General features: G+C 45.7%; 1 protein-coding gene across 3 annotated transcripts in view; it reads right to left on the minus strand.

Moving 5' to 3' along the window:
- TSPAN11 (tetraspanin 11) overlaps window positions 1-17,242 on the minus strand; it is a 168,338-nt gene that overhangs the window by 31,604 nt on the left and 119,492 nt on the right. For all 3 annotated transcript variants that reach the window (XM_043526658.1, XM_043526621.1, XM_043526584.1), the window contains one exon: window positions 12,482-12,568. In XM_043526658.1, the coding sequence (XP_043382593.1) occupies window positions 12,482-12,568 (87 nt within the window). The remainder of the gene's footprint in view (window positions 1-12,481; window positions 12,569-17,242) is intronic.

The following is a 17,242-nucleotide window of genomic DNA, read 5'->3' on the forward strand; positions in this document are numbered from 1 at the left end:
CCACTACTCTCCTTGCAAGGGTGTTCCAGAACTTCACTCCTCTGATGGTTAAAAGTCTTCATCTAACTTCAAGCCTAAACTAATTGATGACCAGTTTATATCCATTTGTTCTTGTGCCCACAGGGGCCTGTAACCTTAAATAACTTCTCTTCCTCTCTGATGTTTATCCCTCTGATGTATTTGTAGAGAGAAATCCTATCTCCCTCCTTTGTTTCATTAGGCTAAACAAGCCAAGCTCCTTAATTCTCCTCTCATAAGGCAGATTTTCCATTCCTCTGATCATCCTAGTAGCCCTTCTCTGCACCTGTTCCATTTTGAATTCATCTTTATTAAACATGGGAGACAAGAATGCTCACAGTATTCCAGATTTCCAGCTAGGGCCTGCCTCAAAGCCTACTAAAGTCATTAAGAGTATCAGGCGAAAACTGAGGTTAGCAAAGAGTTACAGAATACAGCCCAGTGATGCAGCGTGTGATTGTGTACTGAAAGGTCCTATTTCATCACATCCATGCCAGGGGTAGAGTTAAACCTGCCATAACAAGACGAACTCTGAATTTATTGGTTTATAAAGATTTAAATTATCAGGTTTAACACTGAATTAATGTGTGTGTGTGTGTTGAGTTGGTGTTAAGGGAATATTACTGCTTTGCAATTGTTTTTCATAATCTTCTTTTCTCCGACCCTACCAAGCAACAGCAATGACTGACAGCAGGATGACCCCATCTACACCACAAAGAAAGCAGGAGGCAAAAGAACTGAATCAGAGCTAATATGGAAGTGTCAGCCTCCCCACTTCAGCGTGAGATATTCAAAGCTGTATAACAATGCCAAGGTAGTGCACTCCCCAAGGGGAAGGAGTATGTTTGGATGTAGAAAGGTACTAGAGAAAACCACAGGAGACAGAAATACTGGTAAGCAGTTTTCCTTTGTCATCAGTCACTCCCCTCCTATTCTGCCTAGCAACATCAGTGAATGACATATGTATTAAGCAGAGACTCATGGGGAGTGTGTGTGTGAGGTGGGAGCGTTGTGTGTCGAAAAGCTGCTTGAATCACTTTCTGACCTACAGTAGCAGTCGGGTCCCATGGGTTGCGCCAAACAGAGGGTGTGGAGGTGACCAAGTGGGAACAACAGGAAGAAAATATGGCCCAAAGATGGAACATAAGAAAACTCAAATGTTAGCTGGCATTGAGGAAGCCTAAGGGGTTGTAGTTCCACTTGCCTGAAATTAATGAACATTCTCTTTTCCCCTATAGGTAGCTGACCTCTCTTTCCCCTCTAGGTAAACCAGACAAAGTGAGTGGAGATAGCTCTCCATCCAGAAGAGGCTCAAACAGGTGCTCACTTGTCTGTTCAGAGTTCTGCTCTCTAGTCTGGTAAGAAAACGATGGTTCTGAAGCAGGGGTCCCCAAGCTGGCTGGGCGAGGCAAATTGCTTGGAGTTCTGGGAGGCTGATGCTGAGACTGTGTTCCCAAGAGGAGTGGAAACCCTGGATGGGAAGATGACCATCCCAAGGTACTAGCAATAATCAGGACACACAGATTGGGTTGCAGGGAGGAAAAAGCTGCAACAGCTGTTGCAACATGGGGTGAATGGCACCACTATGCAAGAGGCTCTCAATAACAAGAGAAGAAATATTTGGCAGAAGAGAGGGAATTTTCTGGAGAGGATAGAGAGGTGTTGAAAGAGGACCCTGACTGGGACAGAGGAAGAAAAATGAGGCATAGCAAGTGATCCCTGAGTCTCCTAGCAGGGACGAATATGGGATTTCTACCATATGATTAGACCAAATACTGTAGTCCTTGTCCATTCCCCACAAGCATTTTAGCAGGGAGGCCTGAGGAAGAGAAGGCAGGTCCCAGCCTAGGATGAGAAGAGTCAGATGCACAGAGGGAAATGAGGTGCAGGCCTGAGGAAAAGGGGCCACAGATTTCCAAGTGGGGCCTAGATAAAACCCTGTAAATCCTGTCTAAGAAGACTGGTCCCCAGAAGGGATGAAAGAGGAAAGCAGACCCATTTCCCCTGAGAAAGTTACAGCAATGGAGAAGGCAGAAGTTTTCCCTTTGTGTGCAGAGGGGAATGATGCAAGCCATACTGATTGAGGCAGCATCAGCGGAAACACCACCAGAGGGAAAGGAGCTGCTTAAAGCATTCTGGAGAAGGGGCTGAGGCTGAGAAAGCCAGAGGACGTCTACAGAAAGAGATGGGCCCATTATAGCAGGGCTCCCCTGACTCACTGGGAGCCAGGAAGCATCAAGGAGCTGCAGCATCATATTCTTTCTTGCCACTATTTGGGGTCAGTGACTTCTATAACCTTCTTCCAAAACTCATGATCATATGACAGGCTGCCATATAGATTGGTCTCTCTGAGGTCCACTGATATCCAGTCTGCGTACCAAGTCTTCGGTCTTCCTCTTGGTCATCTTCTGTCCACAGTCATCGCAAGTGCCATCCGACTGATGTAGCTCTCTGGTCTCCACTGGATATTGGCCATACCTACATAGCCTAGACTCACTTGACTTGTCTTCAGTTGGAGCAACCTGCATTAGGCCCCTTAGAACCTCATTTTGTTTCTTATCATGCAGAGTCCAACCATTTGACCATCTCAGCATCTTTATTTCTGTGGTAGAGAGCAGCCTGATTTCCTTTATTGTGGCTGGCATGTTTGTTCTGTACATTAAGATGGGTCGAATGACAATTTTATGCACTCTACCTTTTACCTGTATTGGCATCTTTTTATCAGAGAACTGGGTTCAGCTTCCACATTTGCTCCACACAGCTTTAATACGATGTTGGGCATCACTCAGAAGGGCACTGATCTAAGGTATTTAAATTTTTTCACTCTTCTAAGTTCTTTGACTGTGATAACCTTTTATGGTAAGTCCTCCTCCCTCAGTTATCCTAGCCTCATCTTACTCATGTTCACTCTTGGCCCAACCCACTCAAAACTATTTTGCCACTGCTCCAAGTTGGCTGGCAGGGTTTCACAGTCTTCCACTGATGACTTACTGCTAAGTGCGAACAGCATGTTCCGAGGCAACTCCCTTTGTGTATTCTCACGTATCACATCCATGACAACTGTAAGCAAAAAGGGGCTGAACGCTGACCCCTGATGCAGGCCAGTGTGCACTGGAAATTCTCTCTTGTAGATCCATTTAGTTTGGGCTATGGTAGTCATTCTGTCATACGTACCCCAGATAGGACAGACATATCCTTCTGGCGCTCCTCTCTCATAAATTGCACTAAACTAGTTCTGTTGATACATGCCCATATAGCTTTTTCAGGTCCACAAAAACCACGCAGTTGCCATCTCTTTTTTCTCTGAACTTCTCTATGAGGATTCATAGCGCAAATATGGCATCAAATGTGCTCCTTCCTGGCATGAATCCATACTGACCCTTCCAAATGTCAACCATTCTGTGCAGATGCTTTTCAATAAACTTCTCCCACACTTTCAGACATATGCCATCAGCTTAACTGGGTGATAATTAGCACGCAGTGAACTAGCTCCTTTATGTTTAAAAATAGGCACCACAAAGCTTTACGCCATTCACATGGCATTTTTTTCTTAAGAATATAACTGAACCTATAAGACATGTAATGCCTTCCCTTCCCAATGACTTCACAGCACCCACTGGTACTTCATCGGGCCCAAGTGCTTTTCTCCTTTTTCATTTTCCTAAGTGCCTCTGGAACCCTTGTCTTGTGTATGTAATCTGTCATGCTCTGGTTTGGTTTACATGTTCTTAATTCCTCCCTTGGATTCTTCTGATTCATCACTCTTTCAAAATGATCACACCGAACTTTCCTGATTCAGTCAACATTCATTTGCAATATACCACATTCATTTGTAATATAAGCAAACACATTCACATCCTTTGTCATTTTCTCTCTTGCCTTGGCAAGTCTATCGATGGTATTCTCTCCTTCATGTCCTCCCCTACTCGATTATAGAGGAGGCCATATTTTTAGCTGTTGCAACACTTTCTTTGGACTCCTTTTTTGCCTCCGTATGTGCCATCTTATTACAGCTCAAACCAATAGCCTGCCATTTTTGGAAAATTATCTTTTTTCCCCTTCAACGGCTTCTTGAACTTGAGGATTCCACCACCAAGTTTCCCTTCTTATCCTTTTTGGCACCGGTTTCATCGCTCCTCGGACTTCATGTACTGTTTCCAGAAAAGAGGACTTGAGTTTGGACCAACTGTCCTCCACACCTCCCTATGTGTCGTCAAGAAATCTACACATTATTCCTGGTTTGAAGTGTTTTTAATTCCTGTTTTTACATTTCCTCAACCTAGTCCTTTCTGGTGCTCAGAGGTTCTGGAGCTTCCAAGGTCTCTGCATTCTGAAGGCAGAAAGGCAAGGTCTGTGCTGTCTCCCAATGCACTCATAGGGTGTTACCTTACAGTAGATTATTCATGATCGGTCTTTTCTTATTAAAGGGAAATAGATTTCAGTCTTGTTTCCTCTAATTTTTCCCACGCATGTGTGGAATGAATTTTGTTATGCGAGCCAACATGGAGGTGATGTGTCACACATCACCTCCATATTGATGCATATAACAAAATTCATGTGCTGGGGGTAGGGCTGGGAGGTTTGGAGTGTGGGAGGCGGGCTCAGGATTGGGATGTGGTGGGGGGTGCCGGAGTCTGGGGTGGGACTGGGGATGATGGGTTTGGGGTGCAGGCTTCCCAGGGGCTAAGGCAGGGAGAGAGGACTCCCCACAGCAGCACCTGGTCTGGGTGGGGGAAAAGGCGCCTTTCCCCCTGCTGCGGCAGGTCCGTGTTGGGGCCGGCAGGGAGAGGTGCCTCTCCCTGGAGTGGCAGGTTTGGGGCTGGGGGAGAGGCATCTCTCCCCGCTGCAGCCCTGAGCCCCTGCGCGGGGCTTAATAAGCGGTCGCACAGCTTAGAGGGAACTTAGGTCTTGTGTCCTTTATTGGCATAAGTTATGATATGGATTTCCCTCTTCTGAAAGTGTGTGTTGATGATCACTAAGCCAAGTGCCAGACAAGTCTGTAGGGCCATTTCTCCGCCCACCCCCCCCCCCCCACTCCCCATGAGTTTCTGGTTCCAATGTCATGGTCTCCGTGGACTATTTCATATCCAGCCTTTGCAGTTATTTTAGATCTGTTCTGATAATTATCTTCTCGTTGGATGGTATGTTTCCAAGAAGGCACAACAACTCACCAAAAAAACTCCTCTTTTAAACCTCTCATACCTGTGATGCATAGTCACTCACTATATGGATGTTACCTCTTCCCAGCACATTTTAACACATCATTTGGCCCAAACTTCGGGTAACCTCTATCACATGACTCTGCAAGGTTTCTCCAACACTGTTTTGGGGGGGGGGGGGGGCGGTGTTGGAATTCCCTGAGTAGTAGATTTTGTAATCCTCCTCCAACACCTTGGCATTTCAACCTTTCCATTTGGTCTCTTGTACACATTTACTCTTCTTCTCTTTAGGATCTCAGATAGCTCCTCCTTCTTCCAGTCAGTGTGTATGTCTGCCTCCACATCTGAGCTTACTCCGATTACTCACTTGCTTCTTTACCTTCAGCGGCCCTTGCCCAGTTACAACAGTCAGGCAAGCATGTTATACATTGTTTGCGGGGAACGCCCTACCCCTCTGGGATAGTTGTGACATGGCCACCAGTTCATAGGAGTATTATCTGTTGGATGGGCTTTACAGGTCAGCTGTTCAAATTGGATTTTCCCCTCTCCTGAGTGAGCTGCCTCCCAAAGCTGACAAGCCCCAGCAAGACTTATTTTTAGACATTCTTTATTTGGCTTGACATCCACATCATAGGGCCTAAGTGGTCTTTTATAGTGGTATCTGTACCACCAACTACTTCATCCCACCTTACTGAGAGATGCTGACAGTTGGTCTGCAACTGCTTTATTGAATATTCGCAGCTGTCCAGCATATCTGCAGGAAGTTCCCCTATCCACCACCCAGGGATGTGCCTTATTGGAGTTGGTCACTTCTACACAAAGAGCTGCAAGTCTAATATAAATGCCTCAGACAGTGAGGGGCTGGAGGTATTTGAATAGGAGACCCAGATGTCTGAGTGTAAGGGAGACAGGTCTCAATCTCAGAAACGGAACCCACTCTCCAAGCTAAAAAAGAGTTGATGTCTGGTTCCATCTGAGAAACAGAGGTGGATGGAGGAGATATGCGACTAGATCCCTGGGTGATCCCTGCAGCGCTGGATTCTTCACCCCCAGATGCAGGCTCTTCCCCTGCCTTTTAATTCTCTTCTCACCAAGTCCTTCATTTTTCCTCTTCTGAGAGCTGACATTTCCAGGAGGCAGAGGTAAAGAGAAAGGCCCAGACCCTTTAAGGCATTTAGGCACCTAACTCCCATTGATTAGGAGGTAGGTGCCTAAATACCTTTGAGGATCTGGGCCAAAATGGGCAAGCTGAGGCTTATGTACCAGCACTGACTAAAGTTGGCATGCCTCCTTTTTTCCTGGTTGGTGGAGCTATAACTGCACCACTGCTGTTGGTCATTGCTGTTGCCAGTAAGAAAGCAATATATATATTTGACCTAGCAATGCGGTGGATGCATTTGTCTGCACCCACACATCATTGCTAGCAGGGTATGTTATAAAACAATGGCCTGAGGAATATCGTCATGTCTCCTGCTAGTGCCTGGATCTGATGACTATAACAGCTTATTAATTTCCCCGGCACAGTTCTCCATGGGTGGTGGGTCTAAAAGGCCAGGGGATGCTAAGCTGCTGCCTTTGGAGGGTGCCCCGGTCGTGACCCCATTCGTGCTCCGCCCCGAGGTCCTGCTCCCACTTGTCCTCTTCCCCCCTAAGGCCCCTTCTGCCCTCTGCCTCTTCCCATCCCTGCTCTGCCTGCATGGGGCCCTCGGGCGAGGGGGTAAAGAGGCATGTGTGAGTGGTGAGCGGCCGGAGGGTGGGGGCAAGCAGGGCCAGGGGTGGAGCGTGGGCAGGGCTTCGGGCAAGGAGGCTGAGCGGGGATGAACCTTGGAGCGGGGCCATGGTCTGGGCGTGCCCAGCCTCCCCAAATGGAGGATTCGCATGCCACCCAGGCAGTTCTCCTTGAGACACATGAGGTTTTAGTGCTGAAGATTCCTGGTTTGATCCAAGCTGAAGACCACAGTATTCCTATGTAATATACGCTACCAAGGTTCATTATGGGTGGGATTTTCAAAAGCACACACCACGGGCCTGCTGTTGCTCCAGTGGAAGTCAATGGGAGTTTCAACGCTGATTTCAGGGCTAGGACAGCACTGAGTGCTTTGAAGAATCCCGCCCCAGCTATACATATGTCCGGAGCTAATATGTTCTTTTTTTCAAACTGATGCTCTTAACTTTCTCACACTAGAGGTTTTTATTCCCCCCAGTTTTTAAACCTATCTAAATTTCCACTTGACTTACAGGAAAAGGAAGACAGAACTTTCAAGAATAAAGGATGTGACGGTGTCTTTCAAGAGGTTTTGCTTTAAACAAAAAACTCTATTCATTAAAAAAGAAGAAGCTGCTAGTCAGTGTCTGGGACAGGAGTAGACCACCTTCAAATAGGCCTGGGGTGTATTCTGCTCATGCTGGTGACCCCGAATATCTGTGATGCCTTCACAGCATGTCTAGTTAGTGTTGCAGCTTGCTCTTGGGTGAAGGGGCTAAAAGGAACATTGCTGGAGATGTGTGTGCACTCGAATGAAGAAAATTCATCTCCAGGTTTTGCAGACTAAAGTTACTGGTACAGAAGTTACAAAATTTGCAGTCTTAAGGAAGGATCATGGAAATGTTGGGCTGAAAGGGCCTCGAAAAGTCATCTAATCCATTTGCCCATGCAGATGCAGGGCCAAGTATACCTAGGCCATCCCTGACAGGTGTTTTTCTAGACTATTATAAAAAACCTCCAATGCCAGAGATTCCACAACCTCCTTAGGTAACCTGTTCTAGTGCTTAACTATCCTGACAGTTAAAAAGATTTTCCTAATATGTAATCTAAATCTCCTTTGCTGCAAACTACATTGATTACTTCCTGTCCTACCCTCAGTGAACATGGAGAAAAAATGGTCCATAACTGTTGTCCTTTGAGATGTGTTGCTCTTTTCCTTTCCACGTTAGGTATGCGCGTGCTGCATGCACCGTTGTCGGAGATTTTTCCCTTGTGCCAGTATACAGGGCACTACAGGCCCTGCACCCTCTCTGCTCCTTCTTGCTGGCTAACTTCAAGAGGTGGGTCATGGAATGGACATGAGCAACACATCTTGAAGAACAACAGTTACGGAAATGTTAGTAACCGTTTTTTCTTGTTCAAGTGCTTGCTTATATCCATTCCACATAAGGGGACTCAGAAACAGTACATCAGGAGGTGGGCTCAGAGTTCATGGACATGCAGATTGCAACAGTGCTCTCCCAAACTGGTGTCATCTCGAGCCAGCTGGGTGACAGCATAGTGGGAGAAGAAGGTATGCACTGATGACCAAGTTGTGGCTCTGCAGATGTCTTGGGTCAGGACCTGGGCCAGAAACACTGCTGAAGAGGCCTGAGCTCTCGTGGAATGAGGAGTCAAGACAGCAGGAGGTGGAACATTCACCTGTTCATGGGTTATCCAGGATAAGATTATCTGGGCTGAAACCGGTAGGCCTTTCATCCTCTCTGCTACTGCCACAGAGTTGCCTGGATGCTGTTTGGCTTGACCAATGCCCTTGAAACATTTAGTAAATGACATGTTCAAGGATATCCTGGACCAATACAAGATTATCTACTACAATTACATGCTGAAATTTTCTGAGAATCCAGTGCAGCACTACCATCATGTTGGGTGTGTCCTGGGGAGGCTACGGAAGCATGGGTTGTATGCCAAACTGAAAAAGTACACCTTTGAACAGGCCACCATTGAATTGTTGGGGACATAATCTCCCCCGAAGGAATCCAGATGGATCCACAGAAGGTGGAAGCCATCCATAACTGGACAACACCCTGGACTCTCTGGGAACTTCAGTGGCTCCTGGGCTTTGTGAATTTTTACAGGAGCTTCATTGCCAACTTCTCCCAATGAATAACTCCTCTGACCTCCCTCCTCTGCAAAGCCATGCAATTCCCTTGGTCACCTGAAGCCCAGCTCGCTTTTGACTAGCTAAAGGCCACCTTCATTTTAAGGAACTGTTCGCCATAAAAAAAGGCCTTTGCAGAATGGTGTCACCACTTGGACAGGGCTCGGCGCTCAGTACGGGTCTTCACCAACCATAAGAACCTCAAGTACCTCCGCAAAGCCCGAGTGTTGAACCAGAGGCAGCTAAGGTGTGCCTTGTTTTTTTCTTGGTTTGAGTTCACAATTACCTACCACCCAGGAAAGCAAAATGGGAAAGCCAATGATCTATCCTGGAATGGAAAATATTACTGCGGAAGTGAAGAACTGACTTCTGAACACCCCTACCTCTTCAAGCCTGGTAACTTTGCCAGAGCCACGATCCTGTGAGACCTGCTTTCTCTCATCTGGTCCTCCCCAAAGAAAGACCCGCTGGCCCAAGGGGCACTGCTCCTGCCATTGAGAGCTAAGAGGTACCATTCCATGACAGATGAGTGTAATGTACTTCAACAAACACATATATGTGCTCCATGGTGCCCCTGACTGGAGGTGCTACAGCTGTGCCATGATGCTCCATCAGTGGGTCACCTTGGCCACTGGAAGATCTCGCACATGGTTGCCCATTTTTTCTGGCAGCCCCGCATGCTGGTCAAGGCCCAAGAATATGTGGATTCCTGCAAGTGCTGTGCATGTACCAAGACACTCTGAACCCGACCTAAGCCAGACTCTGTATAGGTCCTTCCCACCTGTATAGGATATGTTAGACACATCTAATTTTCTTGGAGAGAAAATGTTTGGGTTTTCTTTTTTTTGCTGGACTCTAAAAATCTATTGTCATTTTACTGTAATTTCTTTTTTCTGGAGATCACTCGAGTCAATATTCAGTGTGAAATACTTTCATTCTTGGTTCCAAATGAAGAGAATCATGCTGATTTATGGTGCAATTCCTTGTCACTTATGGAATCTGGAGGATTTCCAGGACAAGCTGTAATAACCCGGATTCTTCCTTTCTCTTTTCCATTCATTACAGTGCCCATATTGGAAGGGGACTGTGCAGTTGTTTAGCTGGCATTAGGAATACATCCTCCCATCTCTGCCAATAAGGAGTAATCAGAAATACTTCCCTTAACACGGCTGCTAAAATGACTAGAGATGGGGCAGGACCACACACCGTTTCCTGGGGTGTACTGCGAGACACCAGCAGTACCTATTAGTAACCACTGAAGGAGGGAAACAAACAAGCCTATTTCCCCTTGTGACAACGTCACAATGAGAGGACAAGAGATGTCCACACCCAAAATCATTTCTACATCACACATGCTGGGATCAGCTCCATAAATTCTGGGAAGACTCCTGCATATTTAACACCACAGGATCAGCAATATCTTGTGTTGGACAAAGAACTGAAGGAAAAAAATTTTCCCCAGGTGTCCCTGCTTAGTAGCCACAGGCCTCTATATAGCAACATATACTAAATCAGCTGTTCCAGGGGGTCACATGGAATTTCTGATATTTCCCCTGACCCCTACAAATATCTCAGATCTAAGGTAGACCTAAAACTTCCTGTCTTTTTTTTTTTCTCTGCTGAGTCTCCAGCTTGTGAAACATAGAAGGGAAGCTTTACTAGACCACCTTTGAGCAGAAAAGTACATGTAGCTCTGCTATAAGAACCTGAGAGAGATGGAGTCTAACACCAATGTTTCAGAAGGGAGGAAACATTTTCAAAGGCAGCAGCATTGTCCAGTGGTGAAAACACAAGACAGAGAGACAGAAAACCATGCCTTATAGTGATTGACGCAAGGAGCTCGATCTAGTTCGCTTAAGAGTATTAAGGGGTGACCTGATCACAGTCTATAATTACCTACATAGAAAACACATATTTGCTAATGGGCTTCTCAGTTTAACAGACAGACAGAGGTATAATGTGACCCAGTAGCTTGAAGTTGAACCTAGACACATTCAGACTGAAAGTAAGGCATAGATTTTTAACAGGGAGGGTCATTAACCACTGGAACAATTTATAGAGGGTTTTGGTAGATTTTCATCACTGGAAATTTGAAAATCTAGATTGGATTGATTTTATTTTTTAATGATATGCTCCAGTTCAAAAGGAATTCTTTTAGGGAAGTTCTATGGCCTATGTTATACAGGAGGTCAGACTAGAGGATCACAATGGTCCCTTTCTGGCCTTGAAATATATGCATCCATGAAAAAACAAAAGTCTGGGTTCTTTTGTCAGTGAGTTAGTGATTTACTGTGTGACCTTGGGGCAAGTTGTGAGGAAAAAGGTAAATTAAGAGGATAAAAGAATATTGCGGCCTCATTTCCACTATAGCTGATCCCAGACAGCTTTCTTATTTTTTAAGATAATACAGCTACTTGACACTTGAATAGTGTAAACTGCTGCTATCCCTGGACGCCTGAAACGATCTGTTATTCTCTCTCTGTTTCACTTAATTGTTCCGTTCACAGAGAGGGCTGGGGGAGCTGGTTTTCCAAACAAACTTTCCCATCCAGAGACAGGAAACATGTTGACCAAGGAATCTCCCATCCACAAAAATGATATTTTGTTCAAAACTGCCATCCATCTATCCAAATACATAAAGACTGAAGGAACTGTCTGTCATAATGACCTGTTCTCTGCTAGTCACCCATACACGCTGTTTTCATAGAGAAATCTCTGCTACTATATCTGCTCACTCTTTAAAAAAACCCCAAAACCTGAAAGTGGTTTAAGCCGGCCTCAAAAGCCACTCAGTCAGAAAAATTCTGTTCTAAGGTCACTGCCTGATTTATTATTTAATAAAACAAAAAACAAGAAAAACCAGGCAAATGCTGTTAGAAGAAACTATGGGCCAGATCAGCATCAGAAGAAGCCTATGCTGCATCAGCCAGAAGTCCCAAATTTGAAACCCTTGTATCTCCTATTTATGCCAAGCACAGCTGTAGATATCCGCTATTAGATGAAGATCACACTGTTTAAAAAAGTGAGCTTTACATGTAAATCCAGATGATCTCGTGCATAAGTGAAACCACAGCACTCGTTCCCAGGAACAAATGACAGAAAAGCACAGTCAGGCCTTGTGTACGCTAGACTTATTTTCCTCAGATTTCCTGCCGCGGCTGCCGCCAGCAGTTCAGCTTCGCCAGTGGTAACGCGAAGTGCAGACAATATGCTGGTGCTGCTGGGGTTCCAATCAACTGTGTCAAAGATCTGCTTTGACCATGGAAGATGGCACATTGGTTAAACCACTGGCTGATCTACACTAGTGCTTCCCCTGGGGCCACCGCTTGTTCAGCTATAGAGATGGTAGGGAATTTTAGTTAAGAAGGTACCCCTTAGGCTGGAGGGTCTAGTGAGTTGGAAAAATAACCCAGCATTTGATGTGCTCGTGGGACTTACCTGAAGGCAAGCTACTCCTATGCCAACAGCTCCCATTATCAAAAGGTGATCTGCCAGGAACTTTTCCAGTTTTGTAATGCATCCTCCCTGCAAGCAAAATCATTGTGTTTACTATGAGGGATAATTCAACGATGTTGACAAGATTTAATCCCCATTTCCTCCCTCTCACACACAGCTTTTATAGTTGTCACAGACAAGAAATAAAAGCTCTTTAGTGTGTATAGAGTTACAGCCTATTGCCTTAAAATCAAGAGGAATGATGACGGGGGGAAAATTCTACATTGACAGTAAAGCCAGGGAGGGTCAGTTCTGTTTGTTGTGAGGTTTTTAACTCCGCAAATGGTCAACAGCAAGCCCAAACTTGAATCCCTTTTGTAAGTCTTGGTCTTGGGATTTGCAGATTGCTAGCTGCCTAGTGGTCACAGCATCCTGGTGACTCTATATGTGCTTTATAGGGAGTTTATTATTTTGTATGGCACTGTGTGTGTTTTGTGCTGTTAAAGAATAATCACATGCTAGGCTCTAAGCAAAGCATCTGTGTGTATTACAGGTTTGACACTTACCAGGCAGAGGTGGATTTACAGTAAAACACAGGGTGCCCTGGCACAGGGCCCCCTAATGACAGGGGGCCCCAGGTCCGGGCAGCTGCAGGGGCAGAAGCCTGGTGTTGCAGGCTCCGCACCCACCAGCAGCCAAGCTCCCCGCTCCCCAGCCTCTTCCCCGCCTCCTCCCCCGAGCGTGCCACATTCCCGCCCCCCTGTCTCTCCCAGTGCTTTCCCCACTGCCAAACAGCTATTTGCCAGCACTCAGGTCACTCCAGGAGGGAGTGGGAGGAGCAGGGCTGCAGCGTGCTTGGGGGAGGAGGTGGGGAAGGGTTGGGGGCGGGGCAGGGCAGAGCAAAGGCGGGGCCCTCGCATTCCCCTTAAACATACACCCCCTCCAACCCCCTGCAGTGAGCTGCTCAGGGCAGAAGGCTGAGGTGGGGCAGGGGGCTGGGAGCATCCCCACAACCCCAGCCCACACCCTCAGCCCCCTGCCCTGTCTCCTGCACCCCCTTCACACACGCCCAGCCATCCCTGACTCCTGCACCCCTGACACATACCCAGCCCCCCCACACCCTCTCATGTTCCCTCCTGCACCCCTTGCACCAAACTGGAGCTGCCCCAGGTAAGCGCTCCACACCCCAAACCCCTGGCCCAGTCCTGAGCCCCCTCCCGCACCCTAACTCCTGGGCAGACCCTGCATGCCAACCCCCAGCCAAATCCTGCACCCTAACTCCCTCCCAGACGCTGCACCCTCCAGCCCTGAGCCTCCTCTTGCAACCTAACTCCTGGCCAGTCCCCACACCCCAACTTTTTTTACCTTTTTTTTTTAATATAAAGTGTTCTTATCCAAAGAACTTTACCGTAGTTAGCTAACAGTACAAACAATATTTGGAAAGATCATTAAGTTGTCTGCCAAGATCCCCAGCAATTTTCAAGTGGTCTGTGGAAAAATAAGTCAGACTACAAAAACAATCAAGGTACCTCACTTTATTTTCATTTACTTCCTATTACTTATAGGAAGAGGGTGAAAAAAAAAGAATGAAAAACGGGGGCAGGGAGGAGATAAGAGAGAATGTCCTTTTTCTTGGCTGGGTCCCAAGGAGGGGCCCCAAAAATGAAGCTGAGCACAGGGCCCAACTAACTCTAAATCCACCACTGTTACCAGGGGCATCCTGAGGGAGTTAAATGGCTCACGTCTTTGTAGGTGTCTAGGAGAGGCTGTGTTTAAGCTATGGGGGAGTCTGAAGGGTCATTACTGGGTCCAGCAGGGCGGCAGCTGGACAGCAGGTTTCAGCTTTCAGGAAGGGGTCCTAGACAGAAGGTCTTCACCCTGAAAATGTGCCTAGGGATCTCAAGAGTGGGGCAGTGGCTGGGCTCTGTTCAGGCTCTAGATTTAAAACGCTTGGGGACCAGCAGTTGAGTTCCCTACAGCAGTCTCAGGGTGGAGGGGCTCAACTGAGATTTTTGACAGATTGGTACAGATTGAGACAGATACTAGAAAAAGGGTAGGTAGTCCACGGAAGCACAGGTATCTGGTTGAGGTGACAACAGCCTGGACCGAATGTGTGGAAAACCCCACCCATGATCTTCACCAGAGAACTAAGCACTGACAAGAATCTCTGGGGAGGCACAATGCTACAGAAAGAAGGATGCAAAACCCCAGTGAAGCCATTTTTTCCTTGTTTACAGGTCATAGGCTTTTTGCTGCCTTTCCACCAGGGAGGGGCAAAATATTGTCAAATACTCTATTAGCAAAGTGTCACAACATCTCTGCATGATTATTGAATACAAATATTGCAGGCATATATGCATGTCATGAACTTGTTCCAAATACTGTAACTGGGGCAAACATATTTTCATTCCACATTGGATGTCATTTTCACTATTTAAAATGGTCAGAATGGACAGCTTCTTGCTAAATCTAAGATGCTAGCAGTTGCCAGCTAGAGCCACCCACTGGCTGGAACGCTCCCTGCTCTGGAGATTACGCTATTTTGTACCTTCAAACGCACTTTCTTGTTAGTGAAGTTCCAGTAAGCTTATTTGGAACATCTACTGCAAGCAGAGATGTGGAATTCTATGCTAGTAACAACAGAACAAAGGCTGAGAGCTGAATATTCCCGAGCAACTGTGCGATAATAGAAACTGGAATGGCAGAGCTCATTTACCGCATACATGCTGGAGAGAAAAAGAGAAAAATGACTGCGTAAAAATGGCACTTTCCGAATTAACCGATCTCCTCTCGGTGTATATTTAGAATAATTTTTCACTCAAGGCAGCAGATGTTAGGAATTTACTGCAGTTTTATTTGCATTAGTTCTGCACAGCCAACACAGCTTGGAGAGAAGGAGCTGGAGTCTATTCTTTCCCAGCAACTCAATTCCAATCAGTGACACCCATGTAACCCCGCTGAAGCTAATGGATTTGCACTGGTGTCGCTGAGAGCATGCTTTGACCTGCAGTACCTTTATTTATTATTTGTACTGAGATAGCACCTACGGGACTCAGGCATGGCCCAGGACTCCACTGTGCTAGGCATTGTACAAAGTCCCTGCCCTAGGTGCTTATAATCTTCGTCTTCACATAATAGACTTGATGCGTCTCTCACTTTCAATAGTGTAAATCAGGAGTAACTCCACTGAACTCAGTGGAGTTGTAAGAGGAGCAGGAGAGTCAAGCATAGCACACAGGCAGTGGCATGGAAGCGTTCCACACTTCTGCCTACCAGTGTGCCTCAGTCCCGTCACCATCCAGGCCCCCTGGCTTTCTGTTTTACCTATGGTTATTTAATTCAACAGCATTGTGTAAATCACAATGATGTCAATGCTGTTACGAGGTTAGAGTAATCTCTAATACTTTTGGAATGTCTGTGTTACACAGAAACTCTCTTTTTTAGACTGCATGAAATTAAACTAGTAACTAGTCACAAATCACAGAACATTTGGGGTTCAAGTGGATTTTCAATAGGTCCTCTGTCTACCCCCCTGCACTGTGGTGGTGATTTTATTTTCCCTAACACATTCTTATTAGAAAAATCTCAATGGCACACATGCAAAGAACAGAGAATAATCTGTACACTTCAAAGTACAGTTTCACTCTGAAAAGTGACTCTAATAATGGCATTGGGGGCAGGAGGGAGGGAGGTTTCGATATTATTGCCGGTCAGACTCCTACTTAGTCATGCTTTGTCTGCAAGTAAAAAGCTGTCAGCCCTTCAAACTCCACCTGGGCTCTGAGAGGCAAGCTGGACACTTTCATTCACACAAATCAGCAACTGTAACAGAGTCAATCCAACCCTTTTCACTAGCATTATATTCACTGTAAAGGTGACCTGCAAAGGAAAAGAAGGTTGGTCTGTTGCCTTTTTGGCTTCGTTATAATGCAGAGAGAAGGCCTGAAAGGCTTTAGATGTGTTTGTTGTTTAAATGAGTAATGCAGGTCTTGTCTATCAAATTTATCCTAGAAGATGCTGTGGGTGCCTGAAGACCAAGTAGAATTAAGGCATTAAGGAAACCTAAGTGCTTCAGCAGAGAAGTAATTTTTTACTCAAGCTGTTTTATATTCTGTATTTTGTTCATTTTAAATTCATTTAACTCAAATGCCTGAAAAACGGTTGAGAGAAAAGTTCTCTTTGGTAAAGATTTAATATACCCACAATATACCCACCCTATTGATTAAAGGCTGAGATAGCTCCCAACCTACCAAGCCAATTCTCTGATTCCTTGAAGAAGCCCTCCAGCAAGAAACAGGGAAGAGCAGATTTGATGTTCCTGATATTTCTGAGACAAAAAATTAGCAGAAATATTCCCTTTCTATTTATATGTTTTTGTAAAAACTCATGAGTCCTTTTTTATACATCACAGTGAACTGAAACACAGGCACATGTAATGTGAATGACTGACAACTGCTGTGATACCAAATCTAGAACTGACTCCATCTCTATGATTGGATGGGACAGTCTTAAAGCAGCTTCTGGACAGAGGGTGGTATAAACTAATGAGAACTGAATTTTGATTGGCCAACTCCCCTCCACCCAGAGAAGCACATCCATTATGGTAACTTTTTAAAGTGCTTATCTGTCAGTGTCAACCAGTAAGCCTTCTAAGGACTTCCATTTTTTCTCCTCCAGTGTTTGGAAATGGGTTTTCAGCCGTTAGTTCTGGAAGCAATAAACTGAATGTGTATTAAAAGGAATGTTTATAAAGTGACACAGTAC

The sequence above is a fragment of the Chelonia mydas genome, chromosome 1 (assembly GCF_015237465.2).
Source record: "Chelonia mydas isolate rCheMyd1 chromosome 1, rCheMyd1.pri.v2, whole genome shotgun sequence".
Lineage (NCBI taxonomy): Eukaryota > Metazoa > Chordata > Testudines > Cheloniidae > Chelonia > Chelonia mydas.